The sequence below is a fragment of the Rhinoderma darwinii genome, chromosome 3 (genome assembly GCF_050947455.1).
Source record: "Rhinoderma darwinii isolate aRhiDar2 chromosome 3, aRhiDar2.hap1, whole genome shotgun sequence".
Lineage (NCBI taxonomy): Eukaryota > Metazoa > Chordata > Amphibia > Anura > Rhinodermatidae > Rhinoderma > Rhinoderma darwinii.
This window is the reverse complement of record NC_134689.1, coordinates 241,935,289-241,949,126: the sequence shown is the minus strand read 5'-3', so window position 1 is coordinate 241,949,126 and position 13,838 is coordinate 241,935,289. Positions and strand designations below refer to the sequence as shown.

General features: G+C 40.8%; 1 protein-coding gene across 4 annotated transcripts in view; it reads left to right on the top strand.

The window, feature by feature from the left end:
* Positions 1 to 13,838, top strand: part of SBF1 (SET binding factor 1) — a 211,465-nt gene that overhangs the window by 176,649 nt on the left and 20,978 nt on the right. For 3 of the 4 annotated variants that reach the window (XM_075857594.1, XM_075857592.1, XM_075857595.1), the window contains 5 exons: positions 1,236 to 1,367; positions 7,445 to 7,522; positions 9,703 to 9,884; positions 9,980 to 10,156; positions 10,582 to 10,683. In XM_075857594.1, the coding sequence (XP_075713709.1) occupies positions 1,236 to 1,367; positions 7,445 to 7,522; positions 9,703 to 9,884; positions 9,980 to 10,156; positions 10,582 to 10,683 (671 nt within the window). The remainder of the gene's footprint in view (positions 1 to 1,235; positions 1,368 to 7,444; positions 7,523 to 9,702; positions 9,885 to 9,979; positions 10,157 to 10,581; positions 10,684 to 13,838) is intronic. The other variant, XM_075857593.1, reaches the window with a different exon arrangement.

Here is a 13,838-nt window from a genome sequence, read left to right as displayed (position 1 = left end):
CCACTGCAGTGATACCTCAGGGGTTCTGTAAATGTGACATGGCACCTGAAAACATATCCAGCAAAGTTTGCGCACCAAAAAAATGGCGGTCATTTTCTTCTGAGCCCCGCGTGTGCCCAAACAGCACTTTACGACCTTATATGGAGTATTGCCGTACTCGGGAGACATTGCGTAACAAATTGTGGGATGTTGTTTCTCCTATTACCCCTTGTGAAAATGAAAACTTTTTAGCTAAAACTACATATTACTGGGAATAAATTATATTTTCATCTTCTAATTCTAATAAAATCTTTTGAAACGCATGTGGGGTCATAATGCTCACTACACTCCTATATGAATTCCTTGAGGGGTGTAGTTTGCAAAATGGGTTCTTCTTGTGGATATTTATGTTTTAAAAGCCTCAAGGCCATTGCAAACCTATAATGGTTCCTGACAAACATCTTAATAAAAAGGATGCCCCAAAATTGACACTGTGCTTCATTTCTGAAGCCTGAGTTTGTGAAGTAGTACACTAGGGCCATATATGGGCTTTTTCTAAAAATTGCAAAATCCGTGTAATAAATATTGAGTTGCGTTTCGTTAACAACTGCTGTGTTACAGAATTTTTTGTTTTAATTTTTACAACTCTCCTCTGCTTGAATTCCTGTGAAACTCTAAAGGGTTATAAAACTTACTGAATGCTGTTTTGAATACTTTGAGGGGTGAAGTTTTAAAATGGGGTAACATGGGGTTTTTAATTTATAGGACCCTCAAAGCCACTTTAGAACAGAATCTGAAAATTTTTGTAAAAATTGCTGCTAAACTTATAAGCGTTCTAATGTCCTAAACAAAAAAAATGGATGTTTAAAATAAATTACGGCAACATAAAGTAGTCACATTGTTAATGGTAATTATTCATTATTTTTTGTGTAAGTAGAAAAATGTAAATATGTTGGCGTTTTTCCCCAATTAAACACAATGTATTGACCAAAATTTACCACTAACATAAAGTACAATGTTTCACGAGAAAACATCCAAATGATTCAGAGACTAAGTATATCATTAATAAGGTATTACCACATAAAGTAACATGTCAGATTTTCTCTGCAAGAAAGGACCAAACTGGCTGCGGTGGTTAATGGGTTATTGAAGAGGTATTGAAAAATAAGTTCTATTGTTTGTTTCCATGCCCTGTTAATGTTTTTCCTTAAGTTATACAGAATACAAATCATATATTCTGCATTCTATGTCCTCAGGACCATCACAGACTGATTCCACATCGCTGGAGCAGGAAAAGTACCTCCAGGCTGTGGTGACCTCAATGCCTCGTTATGCAGAAATGAGTGGAAGAAACACACTTAGTGCTTTCCCTTCTGCGCATCTCTATGGTGAGAGGGCTTCCTTTTATTGAAATCGGAAAATAAAAGTGTTTGTTATTGCTTGAAGGATGAGCAATAGTGACCGGATGGTCAAGTCAGTGGGATTTGTTAATAAGATCACATGAAGCACTCCGCTTGTCATTCTTTAGGGCCAGTTGACAGAGTTTTTCAAACAGATTTTTGAGGCAGATTTCCGCCTGCAAAAAACTCTGTGTGAACCCAGCCTTATGGTTATCCAGTGTTCTGTTTTCATTATTATCAAAATAGAGTGTAGGCCATGTTAGGCCCCATGCACACGAACGTGCTTTTGCGGCCGCAATTCCCCCGAAAATCCACGGGAGAATTGCGGCCCCATTCATTTCTATGGGGCCATGCACACGACTGTCGTTTTTACGGTCCATGCATGGCCCGGGAGCCCGCACCGCAGAAAGAACGGGCATGTCTTATTACGGCCGTCTTCTGCGGTCTGGGCTCATTGAAAATATTGGCATGGCCCGCGATTTGCGGGCGGCTCGCGGCTGACAGTCCGCTGCCAGCCGACCCGAAATTCACGGCCGTGCACATGGCTACAGTCGTGTGCATGAGGCCTTAATACTTCGATCACACCTTTTCCATTTCACAGTCAACTCTATGCTATGTAGTTATCACTGCAATTTCATCATCAGATACTCCTTGAAGTATGGTGTCATGTACCTGGTGGAGTGATGAGTGTGTGCACATGTGGCCATAGGCTTGTTTTGACTTTTTTAATATGCAAGTTTATAGAATGGTGGTTTGAGTGTGTTGATGTGCAGTATTGCCAGACATTTACACATCTAAGTTCTGCCTTCTCCAGAGGTTTTGGATTTATTTGAGCTTTAGTGCTTAGTTGGCTGCATATACAGTTACACACACCTTTATCAACACCTACAGTTGCTATTTGATTCTATTAGTGACGTTTCTTCTCTGTCCCACAACTTCAGTAGCTTTTGTATAACATTGGTATGCCTTTGCCAGAATTATGGCCAGTGGATATAATATATAAGGATATAATATATAAGGATATGTATTAGATTTTTTTTGGGGAGGAGTTGTTCAACCTATGTCATTTTACTTTTTTGTAGAATCTTCTAAATTCCTCATTTCATATATGTACATAAAGTTATATCAGCCACGGAATGCAATGTTAACAGCACGTAAAGTATTGATTACACAGGCAGATGTACAGCCACATAAAAGATCTGATCAGTTGACGACATGCAAGCGTTTGCTCGTTTGTCGGCTGATTTCTCTGTGTAAGCACAGCAGCGATGTTTGAGAACGAGCGTTTGTAGGATCGCTCGTTCGTCCGATCATTGGTCCGTGTAAAGGGGCATCAATCAGGGACTGCTGCCGACCAGATGTAAATGTATGGGTTCAAACAATCGTATTAACGATCATTTTTCCCCATACAATTCCGATCGTTGCTATGTTTGAATGTAGCACCGATTGGCATGCTGTGTATTCCCAGTATATTTGCCTATGTAAAAGGGCCACAGTTCACGCAGAGTATTTTTTGCCACTGATGTTGACACGGAAACTGTCTTAATTTGTGCCAAAAACCTCCTAAATCGCCCACATAAATTTCTGAGGGGCAGAGCCTTTTTTTTCCCCAGCGGCTTTTGGCTGCTCATGGAAAAAAGCACATGTTCTTTCTTCTAGTGGCTTCCCTCCCTGACGTCCCATTGAAATCAATGGGAGGCAGAAAAAACCCATGGCGCTAGTTTCTGAGCGTTTTTTGGTAGCGGTACTTGCACAGCCGCAGGCAAAACAAAAACGCAGCGAAAAATGCTGGAAAAAAAGTTACAACAACGCTGGTAGTTCAAAATTCCTGAAGGAAACTTTTTTCTGCCCCCAGTTTAGTGCTGATGCACTGCATGACAATTCCATCTCCCTCGAAAATTACTCTGTTTTTATGTGGAAAATCTAGCTTGAGACCGTATTGACAGCAAATGCAGCAGTCACGTCATGCAATCCCCATCTTAACCCCTATCCGCACCAGGACGTAACTGTCCGTCGTTGCGGGAGGTTACTTCCCGCACGAGGACGTACAGTTACTGAGTTAATCCCGGTGCACACTGTCGGCGACAGTGTGCACCGGGAATCGGGAGGTCAGCTGTCGCCGACAGCTGACACTCCCCTCTTGCCGGCCAGCGGTCCTTTGCCCCTGATTTCGGCGCATTAACCCCTTAAATTCGGCGATCGGGTGCAATCGGCGAATTTTAGGGGTTTCTAACATATCGGCAGACACCCGTGCGAAATCGCGGGGTCTGCCGATAGTTAGTATGGCAAACGGAAGCCAAACAATGGCTTCCGGGTCTGCCATGGATGGAAGCCCATCAGGACCAACCTTCGGCTGGTCCTGATAGGCTTCCTGTCAGAGTGACAGAAAGTCACTGTGCCGTTACCGATGCACACTGTCGGCGACAAGGTGTGCATCGGGAACTTGGAGATCAGCTGTCCCAGACAGCTGACACTCTCCAGTGTTGCCGATCAGCGGCTCATCGCCACTGATTTCGGCAATTAACCCGTTACATGTGGGGCTCGATTGCGATCTCCGCATGTAGCGGGTTTGTAGCGCATCAGCAGCCCCCATGCAATCGTGGGGGCTTCTGATGCTTGTGATGGCACCCGGGGGCCAGACAACGGCCCCCAAGTCTGCCATGTATGTCAGCCTATGAGGATCAGCTTCTGCTGATCCTCGTAGACCAACTGTCAGAGTGACTGTGACGTCACACTGACAGTTGGAATACATTACACTACCTAGGTAGTGTAATGTATTCTAGCAGCGATCAGAGCTGCAGGTCAAAAAAAGAAAGTGTAAAAAGTAAAAAAAAAAGTTCATAAACAAAAATATAAAGTGTAAAAAGTAAAAAAAAGTTAATAAAAATGTTTTATAAAAGTGTAAAAATAAAAGGTTTTGTTTTCCTATAATAAGTCATTTATTATAGGGAAAAAATGAAAACGTTAAAAAAAAGTACACATTTGGTATCGCCGCGTTCGTAACGACCCAATCCATGAAACTATAATGTTAATTTTTCCGCACGGTGAACGCCGCAAACAAAATAAACGGAAAACTGTCAGCGTCACTATTTTTTGGTCACCACCCCTCCCAAGATAGAGAATAAAAAGTGATCAAAAAGTCGCATTTACACCAAAATGGTACCAATAAAAACTACAACCCGTCCCGCAAAAAACAAGACCTCCCACAGCTTTTTTGACGAAAAAATAAAAACGTTACGGCTCAAAATAGCGTGTCCCAGAAAATAAATTATTTTATAGAAACTTAATTTTATTGTGCAAACGCTGCAAAACTTAAAAAAATCTTACACATATGGTATATGCCATAATCGTACCGACCGGCAGAATAAATTAAAACGTAATTTATTGTGCACGGTGATTGCTGTAATAAATAAAGAATTTAAAGCGCCAAAATCGCTGTTTTTTGGTCACCTTAGCTCTAAAAAAGATCCTGAGGGGCCAAAATGCTCACTATACCCCTAGAAAAATTCCTTGAGGGGTGTAGATTCCAAAATGGGGTCACTTTTGGGGGGTTTCCACTGTTTTGGTCCCTCCGGGGCGTTGCAAACCCGACATGGCACTGAAAACCAATCCAGCAAAATCTGCGCTCCAAAATCCAAAAGGCGCTCCTTCCCTCCTGAACCCTGCTGTGGGTCTAAACATCAGTTTACGACCACATATGGGGTATTGCCGTAATCGGGAGAAATTGCAAATTTACAAATTTACAAATTTTGGGGTGCTTTTTCTCCTTTATTCCTTGTAAAAATGAATAAATTCTATGTTTCCACAGAAAAATAGGTGATTTTCATCTTCACAGACTAATTCCACTAAATTCTGCAAAAAAACTGTGGGGTCAATATGCTAACTATACCCCTAGAAAAATGCCTTGAGGGGTGTAGTTTCCAAAATGGGGTCACTTTGGGGGGGGTTTCGACTGTTTAGGTACCACAAGACCTCCTCAAACCTGACATGGTGCCTAAAATATATTCCTAAAAAAAAGGAGGCCCCAAAATCCACTAGGTGCTCCTTTACTTCTGAGGCCGGTATTTCAGTCCATTATCACACTAGAGCCACATGTTGGATATTTCTAAAATCTGCAGAATCTGGGCAATAAATATTGAGTTGCGTTTCTCTGGTAAAACCTTCTGTGTCACAGATTTTTTTTTATTACAAATGAATTTCGGCAAAAAAAATGAAATTCGTAAATTTCACCTCTACTTTGCCTTAATTCCTGTGAAACGCCTAAAGGGTTAAAATATTTTCTGAATGTGGTTTTGAATACCTTGATGGGTGCAGTTTTCAAAATGGGGTGATTTATGGGGACTTTCTAATATATAAGGCCCTCAAAGCCGCTTCACAACTGAACTGGTCCCTGAAAAAATAGCCTTTTGAAATTTTATTGAAAATATGAGAAATTGCTGCTAAAGTTCTAAGCCTCGTAACGTCCTAGAAAAATAAAAGTACGTGAAAAAAAATGATGCAAACATAAAGTAGACATATGGGGGATGTTAACTAGTAACTATTTTATGTGGTATTACTATCTGTTTCACAAGCAAATACATTTAAATTTAGAAAAATGCAAATTTTTGCTAACATTTTAAGTTTTTTACAAATAAATATTGAATTTATCGACCAAATTTTTTCACTAACATAAAGTACAATATGTCACGAGAAAACAATCTCAGAATCGCTTGGATAGGTAAAAGCATTCCGGAGTTATTACCACATAAAGTGAAACATGTCAGATTTGAAAAAATCATCTGTGTACACAAGGCCAAAACAGGCTGTGTCCTAAAGGGGTTAATCTATTAACAATCAGATTTTTCTTTAAAAAAAAAAAAAAAAAAGTGTTTGTTTATATACACTCCTCAACATTGATATTGAAACACCAAGAAGTAGTCGTTTTGGAATTGTGGACGTCACAGGATCGATGGACATGTTAGTGATATGCAAATAATAAAAAAAAATGGAACAAAATATTCCAAGCATCTTGATTTGAGTATTGAGTATGCGCGCCACGAGCAGAAATATATGCACTTACACGGCTTAGCATGCTATCAATGAGGCTATTAATGGTTGTCTGAGGAATGTTATGCAACGCTGAATGCACTTGCCATGCAAATCAAGATTGGCTGCTGGCAGCTCCCTTTGCAATGGCCGACCAATGACGTCCCAGATGTTCTCAATGGGAGAGAAGTCAGTAGACGCTGCAGTCCATGGTAGCATGTTTAGGCCATGCAGGAGCTCGAGCAACATGCAGCCTGGTGTTGTCCTGTTGAAAAACGGCTTCTGGGACACTTTGGAGGAATGGCTGTACCACTGGTTCCATGACCAAATCAATGTAACGCCAAGCTGTTGGTTTACCTGAAATGAAGACTAGAGGCGACAAGCTGTCATTCCCGGTCGTTGTTGTTCTCCCAACCTTCAGGACACGCAACGTTGAACAGTGCTGACATCTCGGCCTAGGCGCGTAGCGATCTGCCGGAGTCATCAACCAAGGTCTCTCAGTTCATGGAGTCTGTCTCTCTCAGTTTGCGATAAGTGGTGATAACTGGCACGTCAACGAACAGGAGGCATTGCACAATTACCCCACCCCACTTGATCTGACTTTTAAGCTTTCATGAGGCTAAAATACTTTGCTTTCAATCTGGCTTATATGCCTCTCCCACATGCCACAGATTCGAGCTAGGTGCTTGAAAATGTGATAATTTTCAGATCTTAGTGACACCTTCTAGTACCTCAATATATATAATATAATATATTGCTAATATGAAAATAATAATGGGTTTATTACATCAGAAGCCAGTCAAAACCGCTTTATTTCCCATTTTATGATGAGTTGCTCTTCTAATAATGGTTCTTTTAAATTAGAATTTTAGAACGGCTTCGATGTAGTAGTTAGGTTTAAATCTCTCTTTGGCTGAGAGATCAGTTTGAGGACCTTCTCAAATTAGGTTCAACAGTCTCCATAAATGACTAAGGATACTATACCATTAGAATTATTGAGACGTGCATGACGTTTATATGAGCTGGTATTTCTGCCGCAGATTCTCCAGACAAACGACAGCCCAAGTTGGGTTCATTGATGAAACAGGTGATGGGAGGGAAAGAGGACATTCGAGGAGGTAGGATCCCTACACGTGTGAATGTATATAGTCATAGGTTTATGCAAAATATTTTAGGCTGTTGTGTGTGTGTATATTCTGTTTGATTTATGACCTTGAATGTTTTTTTCAGCTGTGCCATATGTGATCACTTTTTGTTAACAAACTTAAGTACCCCTAGTGTGCAGCCACATGTGGTAAATTTTGTAGCAAATTTTCTGCGACTGAAAGTCTGTTTCATTCATCTCAATTGATAGTTTCTGCAGCAGGTTCATGGATTACTGTAAATTCCATTCACATTAATGGAACAGATTTTAAAGAGGCTCTGTCACCACATTATAAGTGCCCTATCTTGTACATGATGTGATCGGTGCTGTAATGTAGATCACAGGAGTTTTTTATTTTATTTAGAAAAACTATAATTTTTGACGGAGTTATGACCTATATTAGCTTTATGCTAATGAGTTTCTTAATGAAAAACTGGGTGTGTTTTACTTTTTGGCCAAGTGGGCGTTGCACAGTATGACGCTGACCAATCAGCGTCCGACACTTCTCTCCATTCATTTACATAGCGATATAGCTATATCGCTGTGTGCAGCCACATACACAAACCCTAACATTACTGCAGTGTCCTGACAGTGAATATACATTACCTCCAGCCAGGAGGTGATGTGTATTCAGAATCCTGTCACTTCTGTAGCGTCTCTGTAAAATTTACAGCAAGGCAAGCGTAATCTCGCGAGATTACGATGTAACCTGTCATTTCAAACGAGATTACGCTGGCCTTGTTGTAAATCTCACAGAAACGTTTGCGAAGTGTCATTATTCTGAATAGACATCACGTCCTGGCTGGAGGTAATGTATATTCACTGTCAGGACACTGCAGTAATGTTAGTGTGTGTGTATGTGGCTGCACATAGCGATATAGCTATATCGCTATGTGCTGTGTAAATGAATGGAGAGAAGTGTATGATGCTGATTGGTCAGCGTCATACGCTCCTCTGTACAACGCCCACTTGGTAAAAAGTAAAACACGCCCAGTTGTTCATTAAGAAACTCATTAGCCTAAAGCTAAAATCGTTCATAACTCCGTCAAAAATGATCGTTTTTCTAAATAAAAAAACACTTCTGTAATCTACATTACAGCGCCGATCACATCATGTACAAGATAGGCTTCTTATAATGTGGTGACAGAGCCTCTTGAAGTTGCAGAAAAATTCTGCAAAAAAAAATAAATCTGTTGCACGCGACCGCACCTAGGCTGGGTTCTTACAGTGCAGATTTAGCTTTTAATGTTGTTTTTTTTTTTTGTAAGCCAAAACCAGAATTGGATCTAGGAGAGCAGACCTATAAGGCCTTCTTTTATATATTCCTTATGTTTAGGTTCCGTTCCTGGTTTTGGCTTAAAAAAAAAAATGCACGCAAAATCTGCAGCAAATCTGCACTGTGGGAACCCAGCCTTACTCTGCTTGGTTTCCATACAATTCCATGTTCCCATACAATGTCCCAACATACAGTCGCTACTTACACACAAGCCTTTTTTAAATTTAAGTTCTTAATACATTTAACATTCATTTGTTTTCTAATGTGTATGGTTTGCGTTTTTCCTGTTGATAATTAAAAAAATATGCCTAAACTAAGCTTTATTTAGTTCTTAACCACTTGAGTTTTAATAATATTTTACATTCGGTTCTTTAAAGATTGGAGCTTTTTGCTGTGCCACTTACACATTGTATGCTACTCTAGCTATGTTCTGCACGGCCTCTAATTATGTCCAGTTCTAACACTTCGGCCCAGAAAGTTGGATGTTTCCTCTTGATCCAGTTGCCCCTCTTTCCTTAAATCAGGTCATTCAGCTCGGGGTATTAAGCACCCCGCAGTAAGACGAGGCTGTGCTGAACAAGGTTAGTACAGATATTTTACTGATATCTCTAGATTGTTGTCCAAACCAGTTTAGCTGCCCTAGTCCTAGAGCGTTGCCTAGCCAATAACCGCTCCATTCCCTTTGTGTGACTTGGGTATATAAGAAAAAATTCTTGTTGTTCGTTACCGTTAATATCTTTGCATCGCCTCCGCTTTTTTGTTACTCGTAAGGTTTTGTACTGACAGGTAGACTTTACTAATAAATTATTGTCTCAAGGTAAGTAAGATACAGGGTGCATTATTGTTGGTCTTCCTCATCAGCTTGTTTGTTCCTGTAGGTAAATGGGGAAGCATGCGTGGCAGTGGGAGACTTAGTGCCTATGGCATGAACTCAGATGTAGGAACTAGACTGGCAGCAAGGGAACTTCTGACTCCTCATCAAAATGGAGGCCCCTCAGAGGGTGCACTGACTCCCCGCAGAGCTGCTCTTTACATCATTGGTGACAAATCACAGCTTAAAGTGAGTTTTAGTCTGCAATTACTACTGCAGTGTGCGCTTTCTAACATATTAAATGTATGTAGAATATGCCTGAAACGGTTATATTCACTTTTTAGGGGGTGAAACAAGACCCACTACAGCAGTGGGAGGTAGTCCCCATTGAACTCTTTGACGTCAGACAAGTTAAAGCTAGTTTTAAAAAACTGATGAAGGCCTGTGTGCCAAGTGCCCCCTCCACGGATCCTAGCCTTTCGTACCTGCGCACCCTTGAAGACTCTGAGTGGCTTTTACAGGTAAATCTAATGCCCACAAGCCTTACTGGTTTTTCTTTCTAATTTCTAAAATCGCCTTCTACCTTTCTGTGACCTCCTATCCCACTGTGAAGAGTTTCTTCCTTCTCCCTTTGCTTTGTGTTGTACTTTCTTTAAAGGGGCTGTCCACTACCAGACAACTGATGACCTATAGGTAATCAGTATGTGATCGGTGTGGGCTCCGACACCCGGACCCCGTACCGATCAGCTGCTCCGGCTGCCTGCGGGCATCGGATGTTATTGCTTAGTATGCAATGTACCGAGCTAGAAGCTCGGGCCCGCACTGATCATACACTGATGACCTATCCGGTGCTTAGGTAATCCGTTGTCCGGTAGTGGACAACCCCGAGGGGTTTCATTCCTTTTTCACTTCATCTTTTGTAAACGAATACTTTATATATTTTTAGCTACACAAGCTACTCCAAGTCTCTGCACTAGTTGTAGAACTATTGGACAGCAGTTCATCTGTTCTGGTTGGACTTGAGGATGGATGGGATCTTACCACAGAGGTACTGACATTTTTACATTTGCTTTTAGTTCATATTAAACTTTTTTTTGTCATCATTAACAACTACAGTGAAGGAAATAAGTATTTGATCCCTTGCTGATTTTGTAAGTTTGCCCACTGTCAAAGTCATGAACAGTCTAGAATTTTTAGGCTAGGTTAATTTTACCAGTGAGAAATAGATTATATAAAAAAAAATCACATTATCAAAATTATATATATTTATTTGCATTGTGCACAGAGAAATAAATATTTGATCCCTTTGGCAAACAAGACTTAATACTTGGTGGCAAAACCCTTGTTGGCAAGCACATCAGTCAGTCATATTTAGTAGTTGATGATGAGGTTTGCACACATGTTAGATGGAATTTTGGCCCACTCCTCTTTGCAGATCATCTGTAAATCATTAAGATTCCGAGGCTGTCGCTTGGCAACTCGGATCTTCAGCTCCCTCCATAAGTTTTCGATAGGATTAATGTCCGGAGAATGGCTAGGCCACTCCATGACCTTAATGTGCTTCTTTTTGAGCCACTCCTTTGTTGCCTTGGCTGTATGTTTCGGGTCATTGTCGTGCTGGAAGACCCAGCCACGAGCCATTTTTAATGTCCGGTGGAGGGAAGGAGGTTGTCACTCAGGATTTGACGGTACATGGCTCCATCCATTCTCCCATTGATGTGGTAAAGTAGTCCTGTGCCCTTAGCAGAGAAACACCCCCAAAACATAATGTTTCCACCTTCATGCTTGACAGTGGGATGGTGTTCTTTGGGTCATAGGCAGCATTTCTCTTCCTCCAAACACGGCGAGTTGAGTTAATGCCAAAGAGCTCAATTTTAGTCTCACCTGCCCACAGCACCTTCTCCCAATCACTCTCAGAATCATCCAGATGTTAATTTGCAAACTTCAGACGGGCCTGTACATGTGCCTTCTTGAGCAGGGGGACCTTGCGGGCACTGCGGGATTTTAATCCATTACGGTGTAATGTGTTACCAATGGTTTTCTTGGTGACTGTGGTCCCAGCTGCCTTGAGATCATTAACAAGTTCCCCTCGTGTAGTTTTCGGCTGAGCTCTTACCTTCCTCAGGATCAAGGATACCCCACGAGGTGAGATTTTGCATGGAGCCCCAGATCGATGTCGATTGACAGTCATTTTGTATGTCTTCCATTTTCTTACTATTGCACCAACAGTTGTCTCCTTCTCACCCAGCGTCTTACTTATGGTTTTGTAGCCCATTCCAGCCTTGTGCAGGTCTATGATCTTGTCCCTGACATCCTTAGAAAGCTCTTTGGTCTTGCCCATGTTGTAGAGGTTAGTCAGACTGATTAATTGAGTCTGTGGACAGGAGTCTTTTATACAGGTGACCATGTAAGACAGCTGTCTTTAACCACTTCCCTCTTTAGCCACTTTTGACCTTCCTGACAGAGCCTCATTTTTCAAATCTGACATGTTTCACTTTATGTGGTAATAACGTCGGAATGCTTGTACCTATCCAAGCGAATCTGAGATTGTTTTCTCGTGACACATTGGTCTTTAAGATAGTGGTAAAATTTGGTTGATACATTCAGTATTTAATTGTGAAAAACACCAAAATATAGTGAAAAATTGCAAAAATTAGCATTTTTATCAATTTAAATGTATCTGCTTGTAAGACAGGCAGTTATAACACACAAAATTGTTGCTAACTAACATCCCCCATATGTCTACTTTAGTTTGGCATCGTTTTTTGAACATCCTTTTATTTTTCTATGACCTCACAAGGCTTAGAACTTTAGCAGCAATTTCTCACATTTTCAAGAAAATTTCAAAAGGCTATTTTTACAGGGGGCAGTTCAGATCTGAAGTGGCTTTGAGGGCCTTATATATTAGAAACCCCCAATAAGTCACCCCATTTTAAAAACTGCACCCCTCAAAGAATTCAAAACAGCATTTAGAAAGTTTCTTAACCCTTTAGACGTTTCACTGGAATTAAAGCAAAGTAGAGGTGAAATTTACAAATTTCGTTTTTTTTTTTGCAGAAATTCATTTTGAATCCATTTTTTTTGTAACACAGAAAGTTTCAACAGAAATATGCAACTCAATATTTATTGCCAAGATTCTGCAGTTTTTAGAAATATCCCACATGTGGCTGTAGCGTGCTTATGGACTGAAGCACCGGCCTCAGAAGCAAAGGAGCACCTAGAGGATTTTGGGGCCTTGTTTTTATTACAATATATTTTAGGCACCATATCAGGTTTGAAGGACTCTTGCGGTGCCAAAACAGTAGAAACCCCCCACAAGTGACCCCATTTTGGAAACTAAACCCCTTGAGGAAATTATCTAGGGGTATAGTGAGCATTTTGACCCCACAGGATTTTTGCAGAAATGATTGGAAGTAGGACGTGAAAATGAAAATCTACATTTTTCCCAATAAAACGTAGGTTTAGCTAATTTTTTTTCATTCCCACAAGGACTTAAGGAAAAAAAGCACCACAAAATTTGTAGAGCAGTTTGTCCCGAGTAAAACAGTACCCCACATGTGGTCATAGACTGCTGTTTGGACACACGGCAGGGCTTAGAAGGGAAGGAACGCCATTTGACTTTTGGAGCTCAAATTTAGCAGGAATGGTTTGCGGAGGCCATGTCGCATTTGCAAAGCCCTGAGGGGACAAAAGAGTGGAAACCCCCCCACAAGTGACACCATTTTGGAAACTACACCCCTTCAGGAAATTATCTAGGGGTATAGTGAGCATTTTGACCCCACAGGATTTTTGCAGAAATTATTGGAAGTAGGTCGTGAAAATGAAAATCTACATTTTTTCAAATAAAATGTAGGCTTAGCTATATTTTTTTTCATTTCCACAAGGACAAAAGGAGAAAAAGCTCTACAAAATTTGTAAAGCTATTTCTACCGAGTAAAACCGTACCCCACATGTGGTTATAAACAGCTGTTTGGACACACGGCAAGGCTGAGAAGGGAAAGAACGCCATTTGGAGCTCAAATTTATCAGGAATGGTTTGCAGCGGCAATGTTGCATTTGCAAAGCCCCTGAGGGGACAAAACAGTGGAAACCTCCCAAAATTGACCCCTTTTGGGAAATCATGCCGCTCAAGGAAATTATTTAGGGGTATAGTGAGCATTTAAATAAATGATCCAATTAAAAATCCATGGATGTGTGATAAAC